This window comes from Colossoma macropomum, unplaced genomic scaffold, assembly GCF_904425465.1.
Source record: "Colossoma macropomum unplaced genomic scaffold, Colossoma_macropomum, whole genome shotgun sequence".
Lineage (NCBI taxonomy): Eukaryota > Metazoa > Chordata > Actinopteri > Characiformes > Serrasalmidae > Colossoma > Colossoma macropomum.
This window is the reverse complement of record NW_023495259.1, coordinates 168667-184940: the sequence shown is the minus strand read 5'-3', so window position 1 is coordinate 184940 and position 16274 is coordinate 168667. Positions and strand designations below refer to the sequence as shown.

Genomic DNA, 16274 nt, shown 5'->3' with positions numbered 1-16274 from the left:
TTCGGTTTAACTTGTCTTGTTTATTTCTCCTATAAGCCTGCAGGCATCCTCAGCCCCAGGCTCTACACCCCGAGAGAAGGAGAAGGAGGTTCCACCTAAAGAAGTGGAGTCAGGACAAGGAGCCGACACAGAGGAGCCAGACCTATCAACACTGAGTCTGGCAGAGAAAATGGCTCTATTTAATCGCCTGTCACAGCCTGCTGCCCAACCAGCAGACGGTGCTCGTGCCGAATTGCGTCAACGGCGGGTCAACACCCGCTTCCAAACCCAGCCCATCACTCAGGGGGAGGTGGATCAAGTGAGCGTAGCAACCTTTTTAGTTATTTTAGAGCAGGGGTCGCCAGTTCTGAAGCTAGAGGGCCTTAGACCAGCACAGTTTGGTGATTTTCCTGCTTTAAGACACCTGGTTCAACTCTAGGTCGTTTAGTAAATGTGTTAGAATTGGGGAGACTGGCAGACTGTGCAGGACTTTGTCTCCAGTACCAAAACAAATGATGACTGTTAGATGTTTTAGCAAAAAGATGCTTATGGGATGTTTCTGAGGTACTTTGTCATAGCTAATGTACTGCTTTGTCTACGGGTGGCACATTATTAATCCAGTGAACATTGTCTACACTCTTAAAAAAGGTGGTGCTTTAAGGGTTCTTTAAAGAAATTGGTTCTGTATAGAACCATGATCACTCAAAGAACCGTTTGCATGATTAAAGGGTTCTTTGCATCATGAAAGAGTTCTTCATGTCCATGAATGTGCTGTAGACGGTCTATATAGAACCTTTTTGAAAAGGGTCCTATATATCAAACAAAAGGGTTCTTTTATTGTTACAAGCTTGACACTGTAACAAGAGACTGCTACATAGAACCATCTATAGCACATTCTCCATCAATCTGAAGAACCATTTAACTATGTAAGGAACCCTTTAATCATACCGAGTGGTTCTGTATAGAGCCATTGACTTTACTAAAGAACCCTTGGAAAGGCATCTTTTTTGAGAGTGTAGTTTTGTAGGACATTTCCATGACTTTTTCTTTCAGTCCTGTTTTAAGTGTGAAGGAACATTGTCCCTTTTTACAGGAACTAACACAGGACATAGCTTCATCAGGTCACAAAGATCCTGATGCCATCACTAACGTTTCTGTAGAACCACCACAGGGCAAGCAAGTAAGAAAATATAGATCACTTTTGATTGGCTCATTCGTGAATCCTGCCTTGATCGTTCAACAGCTAGAACAAGTAGTTCTGCATCTTCTTAATCTAGACTGTTTGCTTGACTGCTGTGCTCTGGTTGGGATACCTTGTAAGGATGTTCTTAAGAAGGCCATGTGTGAAGGAACTGCAGCATCTAGTGGATGAAGGGTGAAAGTTCTTGGTTTGAGACCTGGGTGTGTCCTCCTTTTCTTTATGCAGTTTGTAATACTAGTTGCTATGAGAAAGCTGCAATATGGCAGCTGAAGTTTTTCCCACCTTTGAGAAACACCATCAGAAGGGGGTTTCCTAGTCTGGCTGAAGTGTCCCTTAAAAATATTTAAGACATTGTTAAAATTGGCAGACGTAGCATAACTGAGCCTGGAGGACAAAATAGCATGCTAAAATATGGTGTCAGTGTGCTGTGCTGCTTCGAGTCGCCCTGTGGAGGCTTAAAAAGAGATTTAAAAGTCAGAGGTGTCTGGTTGGATTTTAACTATGTCATACGTCTTTACATATGAACATTACGCGCACAGACTCTGGCTCAAAGGCCTGGCTCAAAGTTTAGGTCTCAAATGCCAAATCAGCATTATACTGATGAACATATGATGACAATGGTAGATAACTCACTTGCTCAGAAAACGTCCTTCAAGTTTTGACTGAGTTCTCTCTGAATACACGTAATAATCAGATTCATCTGCTTGGGAAAGGGGTCCGAAGCACCACCAGCATTACAAAATGTTCTTTGGCATGTTGTACATTTCCATCAGAGAGGTCTCCAAATCCCCAAAACTTACATAGTGTTTAAACTTAGGTTTGGGTGGTATCTGCTTTTCATGTCACCAAACAGTCGTAAAATATTCAAAGTAACTCTTCCATGCTGGGAGTGGCAAAAACCAAAAGATCCGTCTGCATCCACAAGGCATGTGCAAAATAAATCCCACAGCAAAGAGACACAGTCTTAAGAAAAAATCTAAAAAGCCTTTACTGAAACATGACAGTATGTATAAATGTGTGCCGATGCGTTGCAGCCTTCTCAGGCCTTCATCAGGACACAAATGGCGTATCTAAAAATATTAGCTCAGTATAACATATTACCAAAAAGTAGAAAATAACACTGCAAGAAAACAAACCAAAAAGTCCACTTTCCAGATGACGGACTGGGGTTCAGTTCCCTGTTTTGGCAACACTCCTAACACTGCTCACCCACCTCTGTAAAATTATTAAAACTGATTCGCTCTGGGCAAGAGTGTCTGTTAAAAAAAAAATGTATGTAAATATTCACCTGTCAGTCAGTCCATCAGGGCGTGCTATTCAGAAAGGGGGCTTTATCTGATCCAGCCTTAAGAACTTATACAAGCAATTTGTGCAGCAGCAAATGACTTTTAGATGAGAGTTTAGATCTTCTAAACTGAATTGAACCTTGTGGTCTTTAGAGCTGTTGGCTTCCTAGCTAAGCCAACACCAGTACCACAGCTGGCCCCACTCTACTGTCCTACTTAGCGCTGTTTAGCTCTTAGCGATTGATGGTTTAAAATTTGAGTGATGAATTAAAATATAAACTGAAGATTGGGCTCGGGATGTGTTTATTTGACTGCAAGTTTGTAATACTACTGTAATTTTTAAATTCCACAGGATACTATATTACCATTATGCCACCAAACCCTGATTAAAACACAGTTCATTTTGTACCAGCAGCTGCTCTGATATTAGTAGCGTCTTTTGATGCTTTATGAACATCTGACTCTTTATCATAATATGCATGTTGCAGGATTGTGGACTGAAAAGGAGGAACCCAGGTTTGCTGTAGAGGCTACTCTGTATGCCATGCTTGTAGTCACCGTCCAAGCTTTCTGTGCATCATGCTGGCTGGATATGACCTCTGTGATGAATGTTTTTGATCATTTTAGCTGAGAGCTGGTGATGGTAGTGACGTGAATGCTGACGTGTAGTGTTTTTAATGAAGATGAAAATTCATGTGCTCTTTCACAACTGAGATCTGTCTATCCGTTGTCGTTTAACTGTTACTGTATTTGAACCCAATTTTAGCTGGATCTTTTTTCTCTCTGATTGCACGTCCTACCTCTTTTTTATTCTTCTCTCTCTATTTGTTCTCTTTCTCTCTGTAGCTGCAGAACGGCAGTGTGAAGTTGGAGCCTCTCTCTGCATCGTTGGTCCGGTCCGTTGCTGCGGTCACCGCCCAGGCCTCTGTTGCCACGGTGACAAGCCCTTCTATGGCAATGACTGGAGACGTCCACTTGGGGATGTCCACGGCCCTCCCTCACACGCCGCCCACTCATCCCTCACCCAATCAGCCGCCAGACAGTAAGCTTCCAGCCTATGAGAGAGGAGTGCGATATTTCAGCCTCACAGAGAGTGGAGAGAACCGTACCCCTGAAATCTACTCTCCGCCCCCAGCAGAGGCCCTCGGCCAGTCGGCTCAAGGCAAGGGCGTGGCGGTAGCAGTTCCAGCGAATGAGCAGAAGCAGGAGGAGGAGAGTGGGTGGAGGGAAAAAATTGGCTTTGCAGAGCCCCCTCACGCCTTCCCTCGTACACACACCCTCTCACACGCTCACGGCAGGGGTGAGACTGAGCCGAGCCGCCAGCCAGAGCAAGAGAGGCAGCGTGAATGGGAGAGAGAGCAAGAAAGAGAGCAAAAGGGAGAGAAAGAGAGCACACTCATCCCGAAAAGAGGCTACCTCTCACCAGACGCTTTTCAGACGGGGCAAGGGTGCAGCAGCTCAGGTAAGGAAAGGAAAGAAAAGAGAGGGAAAATCATGCAGGACTGGGCTTAAGAGCTGTTTAGGGGGTGCAGTTTTGCTCAGCTGTATCCTTATTGTGTCTGACACACATGCACAGGCTCTGTGTCACACTTGGCTGCCTGTCCGCCAGAGCCGCGTTCTGATTGGGTTAAGTAGGCTCCGTCTGCCATGCTGCTCGGGGCTGAATGTGATTAGCATAATTTTGCCATCCATCCAGCCCACGGCTTTCTTTGTCTGCGCCGGAGAAACCGCAAAACAAACTGACGATGCTGGTGTGAAGGAGGTGGGAGGCTTTTTTCACTGGAGTGTTACTATCTCTCCTTCATGCTTTTGTCTCTGGAGAGAAGGATGTGTTCTCGGTGTTAAGTGTGTGTGAGTGGAATTGCATTAATAATTTGCTGGCGTGTTCTAAGGTGGGGAAAAAATGAATGAGCTTAATCTTCCATGAGATGTCAGTACAGTGTAGAGTGTTTTTTGATGCAAATAAATACATGCAAATATACATTTGTAACCGGCTACTTAAAGTAGGGTCACACAGAAACATAAAGACACAATGGAAGCCTTGTGTGTTGGGTTTCATTTATTCACCTCAGTATCATCCCTATGTACATTTGCAAGGAAAAAAATCCTGATCAGTGCTGATTTCCTCCTGTTTGGCATGGAGGTCTGAGCAATTCAGGTATATATGTAGCACCGTGTGATAACGACATATAAGAGACAAATAATTAAAGAAATACTTTGATGGAAAAACAAATATGCAGTTTTCCCACTTATTCCAGTTGTCGATGTTAAAACGACTTGTTTGGTGTCCACATTTTCGTGGCTGAATTTAGCACTAGAGCTACGAGGATAATGTAGCTAACAAACAATGGAACTCAATAGTCACCCAAATCGGTTCTCTAAATGCATCCCCAAACTTTTCTCAACTTGTATAACTTACACAACACTATGGTTGTACAAAATGGCTGACTGTAAAATTCAGCTACACTGTGAAGTTTTGTTAATTTTTATAGATCACAGTCTTACTGTGTCCTAAACCACATCAAGTCTGCATCACCTTAATGAAGAGCTGAGTGCGGTGTCAGTGTGTTTAGAGAAGTTTTAGGTACTTAAGGAATAGATTTGCGTGACAATTGACTTCTAGTGTACTGTCATTTTTCCACTTGGTGATTAGTACTACTGTTGCTTGTTTGCTGTTTACATTAGATTCTTATGAAATAGGGTGATGAAGTTGGGTGATGTTAAACAGACACAGGTACTTACGCAGGGTAAGGATAGTTGTGCGTTTGGATTTGTAACTGTACCATGTGGAAACTGAATACTGCTGCTGGAAAACACTATATATAAGCATCATTAGCCTCAAAGCTGCAGCCCCAACTACAGAAGCAATATTTGGACACTGAACACGTCTTAGCTGGTTGACTACATTTGGGGGACTACAATTTTAAACCAAACCATTCTTTTAAAGTGGTAGACACATCCTATTGAAAATGCAAGAATATACAAGATTGGTCACTCTTGGTCAGGATTGGTTCAATTTTCCGTTTCATGTTCTAACTTGAATATAATGTCCTTCATTTGTGTACATTTTTCCACAGACACTCCTGAACCCAGACTTCAAGTGCGTACCGTGAGCACTGTGGCTGTTGCCTCCAGAAGTTCTTCACACGCTTCACACGTCACCTCTCACACACTTCCTTACCTACAACAGACACCGCCTCACACATCACCTCAGTCCCAGCCACAGCTGCAGTCCCAGCCACAGCTGCAGTCCCAAACCAAACCGCTTCAGCTGCACTCTCAGACCTCCCCTCAGACGCACATACGCTCTCAGCCCCAACTTTACGCTCAGACCTCACCTCAGACTCCTCCTAGAGCCCAGCTGGCCCCCTACCCTGACCACCAGTCTCAGCCTCAATCCCACCTATACACAGACGTCCAGTCTTCACCTCCACAACAGACAGCACAAGCATACCAAGAACCCCAGCGACAGACACCAACTAAAGCACCCCCACAAACCCAACCGAAGCCTCAGACGTTCATCCCCACTCAGTCGTATTCCTACACCCCTCCGCAGACCAAGGTGCCACCACAGACACAGCCCAAACCCCAGTACTTCATACCAAATCAGCCCGAGGTCCAAACAGGCCCCTACAGCCAAGCTCAACCACCGGAGATCTCTGTCTCTGGCCAGCTTGGTCCCCCTGAACCCCTCGCATCCAGGGAAAATCAGCCTGTGGCCCACGAAGAACCAGAGACAATGACATCCATGTCGATTAAAGAGAGGTAAGTGGATGTGGGGCAACACTAGGCAAATACAAGCAACTACTAAGGGCTAGTGTTGGGCAATAGTCAGTTCTGCTAAGGGCTAGGGTTGGGCAGTATTCAGTTCTACTAAGGGCTAGGGTTGGGCAATATTCAGTTCTACTAAGGGCTAGGGTTGGGCAATATTCAATTCTAAAAATGACTGATCCAGACGTGTGTAAAAGTTTGGGTGCCCATGGTCAAATTCCATATTTTGTTAATTTTCTAAAATAAGGTCCAATCGCATTTCACTCTTTGCCACTACCACTAGCCCTTACCCCTCTGTTTTGCATGTCTAGGCCCTCCAAACTGAGTTCTTCCAGACACTCCAAACAGAAGTAGAAGTAATGTTCTCATTATTTGAGGGTCCCATCTCACAGGGGAAGATTTTAACCACTACCCCTTGTAACTCAGTCCCAAGGGGCAAGGTGACACTCGAAAACAAGGGGTAGGGGTTAAAATAGGAAATGGGGTTGGGCCTAAATATACACATCATCTACAGATCGTTTAATTTCAGTGATGTGCTGTAACGAATACCCAAATAGTGATTTCAGCATTCAAATGCTGGTGGTTAACCTGGACTGGTTAAATCTGTGGTGTCCTATCTGATGTGGCTGCAGTACTTCGTCCAATAGTAGTAGAAGCACACAAACTTGTTTGAAGACTTACCAAAAGATTAAACAAGTGAAATCAAGTGTGCTTCTGCATGTTTGGAACTAGAACCTGCAGGCACACTGCAGGTAAGATTGGACACCACTGGGTTAAATGAATACTTCAGTACCCGTGCACACCCTTACATGCTACGTGCAATGCAAATGTAAACCTTGAGTTGACACATGGCCTTGGTTCATCAAAATGCTCACAGAACACTCACTGAGGAGTATCTCACAGCATGCAGTAAGCAATTTTGTAATATGTTAAAGCACTCCTTTGCATTTTGTAGCCTTCTGCAGTACAGTGATGGGGGCGGTATTCACTTTTGTTTATTTAATATACTTTAGTGCATATATTCACTTCATATTTGTACTCCCAATCTCTTGACTTTGTATTTATAATTAAGAACAGATGTATTCAGAATCATAAAACAGATCAAAAACAAAATTGATGGGTGGGGGTGGAAAAAGTATTCAGACACCAAATATATTTACTTTGTTGCAAAGCCATTGTTGACAATTACAGCATTTGAGAAGTCTACACTAACAGGTAATTTGCTTTCTAACAGGATATTGGTTCAGTTTTTGGCCCATTCCTCTTGGCAAACCAGCTTCAATTCCCCAAAGTTCCAAGAGTTTTCCTGATGGAGCTGCAATTTGAAAATCCATATATTTTCAATGGGAAGTCAGGAGATTGGATAGGCCATGCAAGCACCTTTGTCTTGTTGAAACTTCCATCTTCTCCCCTTTCTTGACTGATGAGATTAAATTCTGCACCAATAAGTCCTGGTATATCGCTCCTTTCATGTAATGACATGTAATTCCTGGTTGTGTTTGTAGACATGCAGCTCCACATCACGAGGTGCTTATCACAACACTTTAATACAGTGTCATAGTAGAACATGGTCAATATTCAAAGTGTGTGTATGCGCTGTAAGTGAATATTAAAAACCAAAAACTGAATACTCGTTTCCCCTCACTGTATCAATTGTGCAGTTGTGCAACCCTTTCACAGTCTAGAGGAGACCAGAGCAATGATGCACTAAATTGTAGGGTGCTACCTAGGATATCACTTTAGGCTTTAGCCTCTCACTGAGGATGATTTTTGCCTCGTGTCGTGTCCCAGAGTAGCATTTTTCTCTGACTTAGATCAAGCCTGGTCCATTGACCATCTGTTTAAACACTAGATTTCGCACCAAATTTTGCAAAGAGACCAGAGGTTTGTTCTTGATGCTAAGCTGTGTAGTACCTAGTCACTGAGCACATTGTGCTGATGTAGGGGGCATGATACCAGCACTGTTCTCCTTGTGTCCTTTTTGATGAATGAATGTGGGTCAGCGCGCCTCTCTCAGCCTTCACTGAGCCACAGAGAGGTCGCTATTTTAGAGCACAGCTCTGCTGTCTGCTCTTCTTTATGGTGATGAAACAGGGAGAATAGAAAGAATAGGGGTGGGGAGAGGCAATGGAAAGAAAAATGTAAAGTAATGACTTAAGAGAAAGCAAAATTGCCTTGACTAAAATTATGATTGAAGTCCTTTCCTTGAGTGCTTTTCCCTGTTTTTGTTTTTGTTTTCTTGTTTTTTTTTCCCTTGAACCTTCAGGGGATCATCTGTCATCTAATAAAAGAAGTGCCACCAGTATTTTTAGGTTATATTTGGAATATTGTTCAGATGATGTCACTTCTCCTTCTGTCCCAGATTAGCCATGTTGAAAAAGAGCGGGGAGGAGGATTGGAAGAACAGGATCAACAAGAAGCAGGAAGTCGTACAAGAAGTGGTGTCAATGAGTGAGAAGAGCAGCCAAATATGGCAGGAGCAAGGCTTCAAGAAGAAGGTAAATGTTCAGACACTGCTTTCATCTGAAGTAATGTCAGACCAGACTGAACCAGTGGAGCAGAACACACTGAACATGCATGCAAACCCACTGACTTTTTGTGATATTCCCCGCTTTGGATGATGAATGTCATTCACATGAATTGTGTAGATTTGATGAGTTTAAGTTTAGGGAGCAGGGGGGTCTACTTAAAGCAGAGAGTTATGAGAGAGAATACAGTTCAGTCATTATTTAGTGAGCCCAAATGAATAGTATTTATTTTTATTGGTCAGTCAGGACTGAGATATCGTTACCGAAAAGTAAAAAGAGACACGAAGTTTTTCATTTTCGCATATTCAGATAGCTGTGGAACAGTAGCCACTGTTGGCAAATAATGTTGACTGCAAACAGTATGTCGTTGTTTTCAACCTAGACAAAGATCTACTGCTTTGTTTTTATTTTAAATTGATTTCCCCAGTTACTGTGGACTGCTATAACAGCTAAGACAGCTTAGCGGCGTTTACTTCACATATAGGTATCATCGAGAGGACCAAACACGATGACACTTGAGGCAGTAGAACACAAATGAGGTCTAAGCGGCCTTTAAGTTTTGTACACGTTGCCCTTTTGACCTTGGTATGGTAAGCAACAGAGTCAAAATGCGTAGGAAACTGTATGTGTGTATGTTTGTATGTATGTATGTATGTATTTATTAATTTATTTATTTTACAGCTCCTGTATTTTGAGAGCTCACCAGAATTTTCATGAAATCATTATCATTTTCTGCTCATGGTTCTCCCGTATTTCTTCTCAGGAGTTTATCTGAGTGAAAGAACAGAACCTTCAGGATTGGTTTTACCACAAAAAAATTTCAGCTCTGTAATTTCTCGTTGCATAAAATCGTGCTGGAGCACCTACTGTGTAAACCTGTTATACTGTAGGTTTAGAACATTGCTCGAGTTGTATTTAATGCTACATTTGTTTGCTCTCTTCGTTTTGGCTATGAAGATTTTGGAAATTCCTTGTCTTTTTTAACCAGGATTAAAAATGTTAATTATGTATTGGTGGTCAGTTCATATACTCACTTAAAAATAGCAAAAATGTGTTTTTTCATAATTGAGGCAATTTTTAGTCTAACCCTGCCATAGAAATTAATGGTGGGTGACTCTGTAATCTTGATCTCTTGACCACTAATCCTATTATCAATAATTATTCTTCAGCAAGACACCAATTATTGTCCAAGGTGTTTGATTATGTACATTCATGCAACGCTTCTGTTCATCCTGTTTTCAAGTTGACTGGCTTAACTGTTGTTGCCTAAAGAAGCATAAGTCCTTACCCTCCTATGTGTATCTGGTTATAACACAATAGTATATTATACTTTATTATAATGTTTGTCATGTTCAGTAAAGAGCACAGCTATGCTCACGCATACACAAAGTGCAATTTTGAGCTTCAAGTCTATTTTACACCTTTTGCTACTTGCATGTTATTGGTTTCTAGCTGCAAGTAACACAAAATACATAATTCAGAAAGTATTGTTCCTTCTAGGCACATGAACAAAAAGGCACATGGGCTGTATTTCAACTTTTACTTTTTCTGCATCCTCCTCCTTCTCAGCAACCGATACTGCTCCTTTGGACTTATAAGGGAAACATTCTGGTAAATTCAGTACAGTGTTTTTTGTTGTCACTGTTTCTGGGGAAAAAAAACAACCCAAAAAAACAGTATTCTTCGATGCAACAGGCGATGATGTTACAGCCATCCGTTGCCAGGGAGTCAAGATAACTGAAATGAAATTTTCTATTATTCTAGTATTGTATTGTAAATTTCATATTGCTGCAGCCGTAGCGCAAGCATAATTTTTAACGGATATCTGGTGGTGCCTTACATGCATTCCCTGTGTGTTGTAGGAAGAAAGGGCTGTTGAGGAGTTTACGTCATCTGAGCAGGTTTGGGTAAGATTCAAGAGTGCATAATACATTTAACCACTGCAGAGGCTGCAACTATCAGAGCCTTTTTCTGCTGCACTGCTTCTTGCTTTCTGCCTCACGCTTCGAGGTGAATGATGGATGCCCTAAAAGGCCAGGGAATTCTTCATGCTAAGTTCTGCCACTTTGACTTCTTGCTTGTTCTGCTTGTCTCTGATTTCACAAACTACTTACTGGGTTCCAAGCACAGGTCAGTTCCTTTATTCAGGCTGGCTATAAATGGGTGTGCACTAACAGGTGGCTGCCTTCATTCTCAGTGTTTCTTTACTCATGCTTTGCCTTAAAGTGGCTGTAGGGAAATTGGACAACTTCTAATCATTTAAATACACTCTTAAAATTAATGGTGCCTAAATGGTTCTTGGCTTTGATGTAAGGTTCTGGGAAAACCTTTCCTTGCTTTCTTGAAATGGAATGGTTTGATGTTTTGTGTAAGCATTGTTCGTTTCTAAACGCATTTTTCCATATATCGTCCATATATGAAGGCTAAGTTGCCAAAATGGCTAATTTGGAATTCATTGTTTGATGCCACAAAAACAATGTGTTTAACGTATCCACCTAATTTGGCTTACCGCAGATTAGTGCGTTCACACTGAAGTAGTGTTTCAGCCTTTTTGAATGAGGCACTATAAAGGGCAGCCAATCAGAGCAGAGACCATTTGCGTATGAGTCTTAAAGGCACAGTAGCAAAACTAGCCTGTGTAATACTAGGGCCCATGTGTCAAACACAAGGCCCACAGGCCAGATGAGGCCCACCACACAATCCTATCCGGCCCATAAAAGTATTTAAATTTTTATTAATATTAGCCTGTTTCATAATGGCCCTGCGATGGACTGGCGACCTGTCCAGGGTGTATCCTGCCTTCCGCCCAATGACAGCTGGGATAGGCTCCAGCACCCCACCGCAACCCAGAAGGATAAGCGGTTTAGATGATGTATGTATGTATGTATGTATGTATGTATGTATGTATGTATGTATCATAATGTGCTGTACTACAGTCCCCAGCATGCACTGCAAAGTAATGTGCTCCAACTCTCCTACCACAACAACAATCTATGGGACAGCGGTTGCGACTCAACTCTACACAATTCTGTGCAATTCTACACCAGTCACATAACCAAAATGCATTTCAGCTGCAGTTCAGCCAATATCAACACCTAACGTCAGCTCAGCAGCTCAGAAATTGAGCCCAGGTCTTAATGAACTTGCAGCAAAGAAAGGATACCAGGTGTGTAGTTCAATCAAATAGGCAGGTTTAAAAGACTGAGCTCCTGGTGACATTTAAAATTTGGATATTTCAAGTGTCCGTGTAATATTTCAAGGTCTACTAGAAGTGTCTGTATTTTACTGGTGAAGTTTTTGCATATGTTGAATAAACAATGGCCAGTTGGGTTATAGCACAACATAAATTGTTTTTGTTTAATTTATAATTATTTCTCTGGACCACAGATTTGATGAGATTTTTTTTTTAATATGGACCTTTTACTGGTTGAGTTTGACAACCCTGTTGTAAGGGATAAAGAGAAGTTTTGTGCGTGAAACCACACAGATATCAAAAATGGATCACATGGGTGTGGAAAACACTAAATTTGGATATGGGCTGCTGAATTGGTATAGAAACTTAAGTTCTCATTTAGAAAAATGATTCTTTATAGATGTACCCATTGAAAGGTTCTTTACAGGACCAACAGTGGTTTTTCTGTGACATTGCCACAAGGAACCCTTTTTGCACGGTTATATTTAAGATTGCTGGATTAACATTTCCAAGCTTTTATGCTTCTGACTGGTGTTGGACCTCTTGGTTCTTCATTTCTGTATCTTGTGTCCTGTCACAGATGTAAAATGTTGCAGTACTGACTCTGCGTGCATGTGCCTAATATATGACTGCAGCTTTTGAAGTCCTGTTTTGTTCTTGTCCTCTCGTACTAAAAGCTGTGCGTTTTCTTCTGCAAGGTTTTTGTGGAGGCATAGCTTTCAGAGGTCTGAGTATATTAGGATTTGGCCCACTTTTTAACCGCATTCATTTCTCTTCAGCTCTTACCCATATTCTGTGTCACTTTCTCACATTGCTCTGTGCCTTTCTTGTCGCTCATCCTGTCCTTTCATTTTGGCCTTTTTCAGTTTGTTTCTTTTTCTTTCCTTCTGTTCTCTCTCCCTCTCTCCTTCTCACTCCATCTCCTGTCTGTAGGAGCCTGTTTTTGCCTCCACCTATTCTCCCCCTCCTTTCCCTTCCACCCAAAAAAGTCAACCTGTAGAGCATCCAGGGCAGGTGAGTGTTAAGTCCAAAATGAGGTTGATGGGCCTTTCAGGGATGGTTATTTATTTATTTATTTATTTATTGCCTGTTATTCTACTAATTAGAACCTAACTGATACAGTAATATGCAAAAGTTTTGTTCATTTTCTACATAAAAATACGTTCACACTACTCTACATACTTCTGCACATTTTAATGCACAGTTACTGTTTATTTGCTGAATTGCACATATTGAGGAAAAATTATGCATTAAATGTAGCCTGTGCAAAAGGTATGACACATTTTATATTTTATATTCCCCAGTATGTTAAACTTGGCAAATAAATAAAAACTGTGCTCTAAAATGTGGAGAAAATGCAATATTTGTCTGTACCCTGTAGTTAGATTTAGAAAATCAACAAAATATGTATGTTGACCAGGGGATTTCAAAGGTTTACGTAATATTAATAATAATATTTTACAATTTTTATTTAATTGTGTGTTTCTTCATTTTAAACACCCAAAGGTTTGATTTTGACCTTGATTGTGTCTCAGGTTTGTCATCCAAACCTCGTATTTACCATTAGAACAAACAATGCAACTTTTTCTGTGATGAGTAATTAATAAAAACCAAATCACAAAGAATTCTGGGTAACTCACCCACCATCGCTGCAATGTTTATATTATTTAAGAATGAGCTTCTGTTTATTTGAGATTAAGAAACATGGCCGTTTGAGAGCTGACAGTCACAATTTAGTCACAACTGACAAACATACCTGTTTGTAAATCACTGTTTAATTAAACTACTGGGGAACATTTACCATATGAATATAAATGTAAAAATATATTTTTAGCCCCTTTACATTTGTATTGACCACAAAATGTTCATACCACAGCCTTTCTGCGAGTGGTGTAGCTGGGTAATTGTAGGTTAGCTGTGAGTCGTAGCAAATAACCGTTGAGTTTGTTCATAAAAAGATTTTAAAAGGAGTCATAGTGGGGCTAAAAAGCTCTTGAATAAGCATCTGAAAGTCTTGAATGAATGTCTTTTATGCACCATAGTGGGGAGTGAAACAAATACACCTACATTATAATCCAGTGCTAATATGCTGCTTACACTCAAACAAAGGAGTCTTTTCTTGATACTGTATGGGTCCAGATCAAGGTTACTCACTACAGCTGAAAATGATCCTTTTTTTCCTTCCATGTTAATATTCATAATTAGAGCATACATATTTAGTTCTAATAATTCACTTATTAAAACTGTGCTATGCCTCCTGCCCTGCTTTCAAACAATGGCTCATTTTATATCACTTCATTTATCACTTGACTGGCCTTGACTGTATTTTCTCCTTGCTTCCTGTTGAGTTGTGAAGCTTGCAGCATATGTAACAAGTGTCCTTTATGATGTGGTGTTTCTGATATCCAGTTTTTCTCTATCCACTCAGAGGCTGGGAGAGGAGGGCGAGAGGCAGATGTCTATTGAGGAACGGAAGCAGATGATCTCTACTCGAGAGGAGGCGTGGCAAAGCACTGGCAAGGGTGTGGCAAATGACTCTGGCCAGTACACTGTGGCAGCTCGGATGGTGAAGAAAGGTTGGGATACACGTGTGTACATGTACTGCTAGTTAGCCCAAATTCAGGATGTATTATGATGGTAAAAGTGAATTAGAAATATTATATTCTTCTGTTCTGTGATGCATTTTTGTGTGAAAGGGTCTCTGAGCTAGCTGACCATTTTACACTGTGATAGGTGGTGGTGATGGGATTAGAAGGTGAAAAAAGATTATTGGGTTGTTATTAAGTTGGTGGTGGTGGTAGTAGTAGTAGTAGTAGTAGTATGATTAATTACTAGTGCATAGTGAAATAATTGAAAAGAATTGTCTTTTAAATGATTGATTGTGCTTAATATGACCAGGAACAAATAAATATAATGAAATGAAATAAAATCAAATAAAATGAAAATGCCCATTTTAATTTCAGATAGACTTTAAGTACATATCAAATACATAATCAGAATAAAACTTTTTTTTCTTAGTCATTTTGTCTTTTCTGTTGGTCTTTTCATTATAAAATGTTCGCACAATTTAAATGGCTTTTTTACATACAAATAGACATCGGACTGATATTTTTAGTACACCTGAGCTATTTACTGTTTGCTTGTTTTTGCTTATTAATCATTATTTTTTTAAATTATTAATCAATCTTATTATAATTGTTGTTATTATTATTCAAAATATTAAAGCATCAATATTATGCTTTTTGTCATAGGTATGACCGATATTAAACAGTTTCCCTTTATTTAATTTTTAGTAATTCTTTCTCTTATTATTTAAGACTGAGTTCTTAAATGACCTTAAACTATAGAAACTCAAACTCAGTCATATTCACACTATCAGTCAATTCACACTCACAACAACCATATTTTAGTAAAGCACTATTTAACTAAAACTATTATAGTATAAAACTATTACCATATTATATATCAATATAATTGTAGCAAAACTAATTGCTTATAATTGCTTATGCATTTTCAGTTCTTTTAAATATGTAAATATGTATCTATTAACACACAAAGGTTTGTGTCTCAGGTTTGGCTGCTTCCTCAGCGGTGATCAGTCCCATTCTGTCTCCTGTTTCTGCTAAATTGAAGAGCAGCATACCAGCCGTCTCCAAACCACAGGAGGGTAAATGTCACAAACCACTCCTGCATCTTTCATAGTAACGTCTTCAATTTAGCATGCATGATGAATCATGCATGTGATCTTCAAACTTGCAAATATGATTTTCATTCATATTGGCTATAAAAGCATCTGTCCTATTGCAGAGATTGAAGCCAGAGCAGATATGGAGTCTGATAAGAAACTGGATAAGTTGGAGACGTTTTTGGGACGTTTGAACAGTAAAGGTGAGCACAGTAGATGCTGTGATACGCTCGTTCTTTAGGCCTCTCTGAATATGGAATGGCTGTTCTTTCCTGCTTGCTCTATTGTCACTTGCTTGCTCTCCCTTCATCCCCTTTATCTCTCAGTGACAGGATTGCAGGAGACAACTCTGACAGTCACTGAAAAAGCAGTGAAGGAAGTGATGCGATTGGATGACGAGATCTTCTCAAAGTTCTACCGTCACGTGGCGGACATTCCACGTAGCATTACCAGCAGAGTGCCGATTGAGGAAGATTTTGATGTCATCTTTGGTAAACAAACACCAAAGTGAGTACATAATGAAATAATTAATGCTGAATATGAAACCCCAAAATGTCAAATCCTAAATGGGCACACAGTCTTTTTTAGAAATTAGTTTACAACTAATTTTTTTACACTCTTTCTAAAGTGA

General features: G+C 40.5%; 1 protein-coding gene across 1 annotated transcript in view; it reads left to right on the top strand.

Moving 5' to 3' along the window:
• Positions 1-16274, top strand: part of svilb (supervillin b) — a 62417-nt gene that overhangs the window by 24144 nt on the left and 21999 nt on the right. Inside the window, exons 13-23 of the mRNA XM_036561559.1 lie at positions 37-298; positions 1073-1159; positions 3313-3928; positions 5544-6231; positions 8600-8735; positions 10628-10672; positions 12892-12972; positions 14387-14534; positions 15530-15625; positions 15766-15846; positions 15970-16150. Of these exons, the coding sequence (XP_036417452.1) occupies positions 37-298; positions 1073-1159; positions 3313-3928; positions 5544-6231; positions 8600-8735; positions 10628-10672; positions 12892-12972; positions 14387-14534; positions 15530-15625; positions 15766-15846; positions 15970-16150 (2421 nt within the window). The remainder of the gene's footprint in view (positions 1-36; positions 299-1072; positions 1160-3312; positions 3929-5543; positions 6232-8599; positions 8736-10627; positions 10673-12891; positions 12973-14386; positions 14535-15529; positions 15626-15765; positions 15847-15969; positions 16151-16274) is intronic.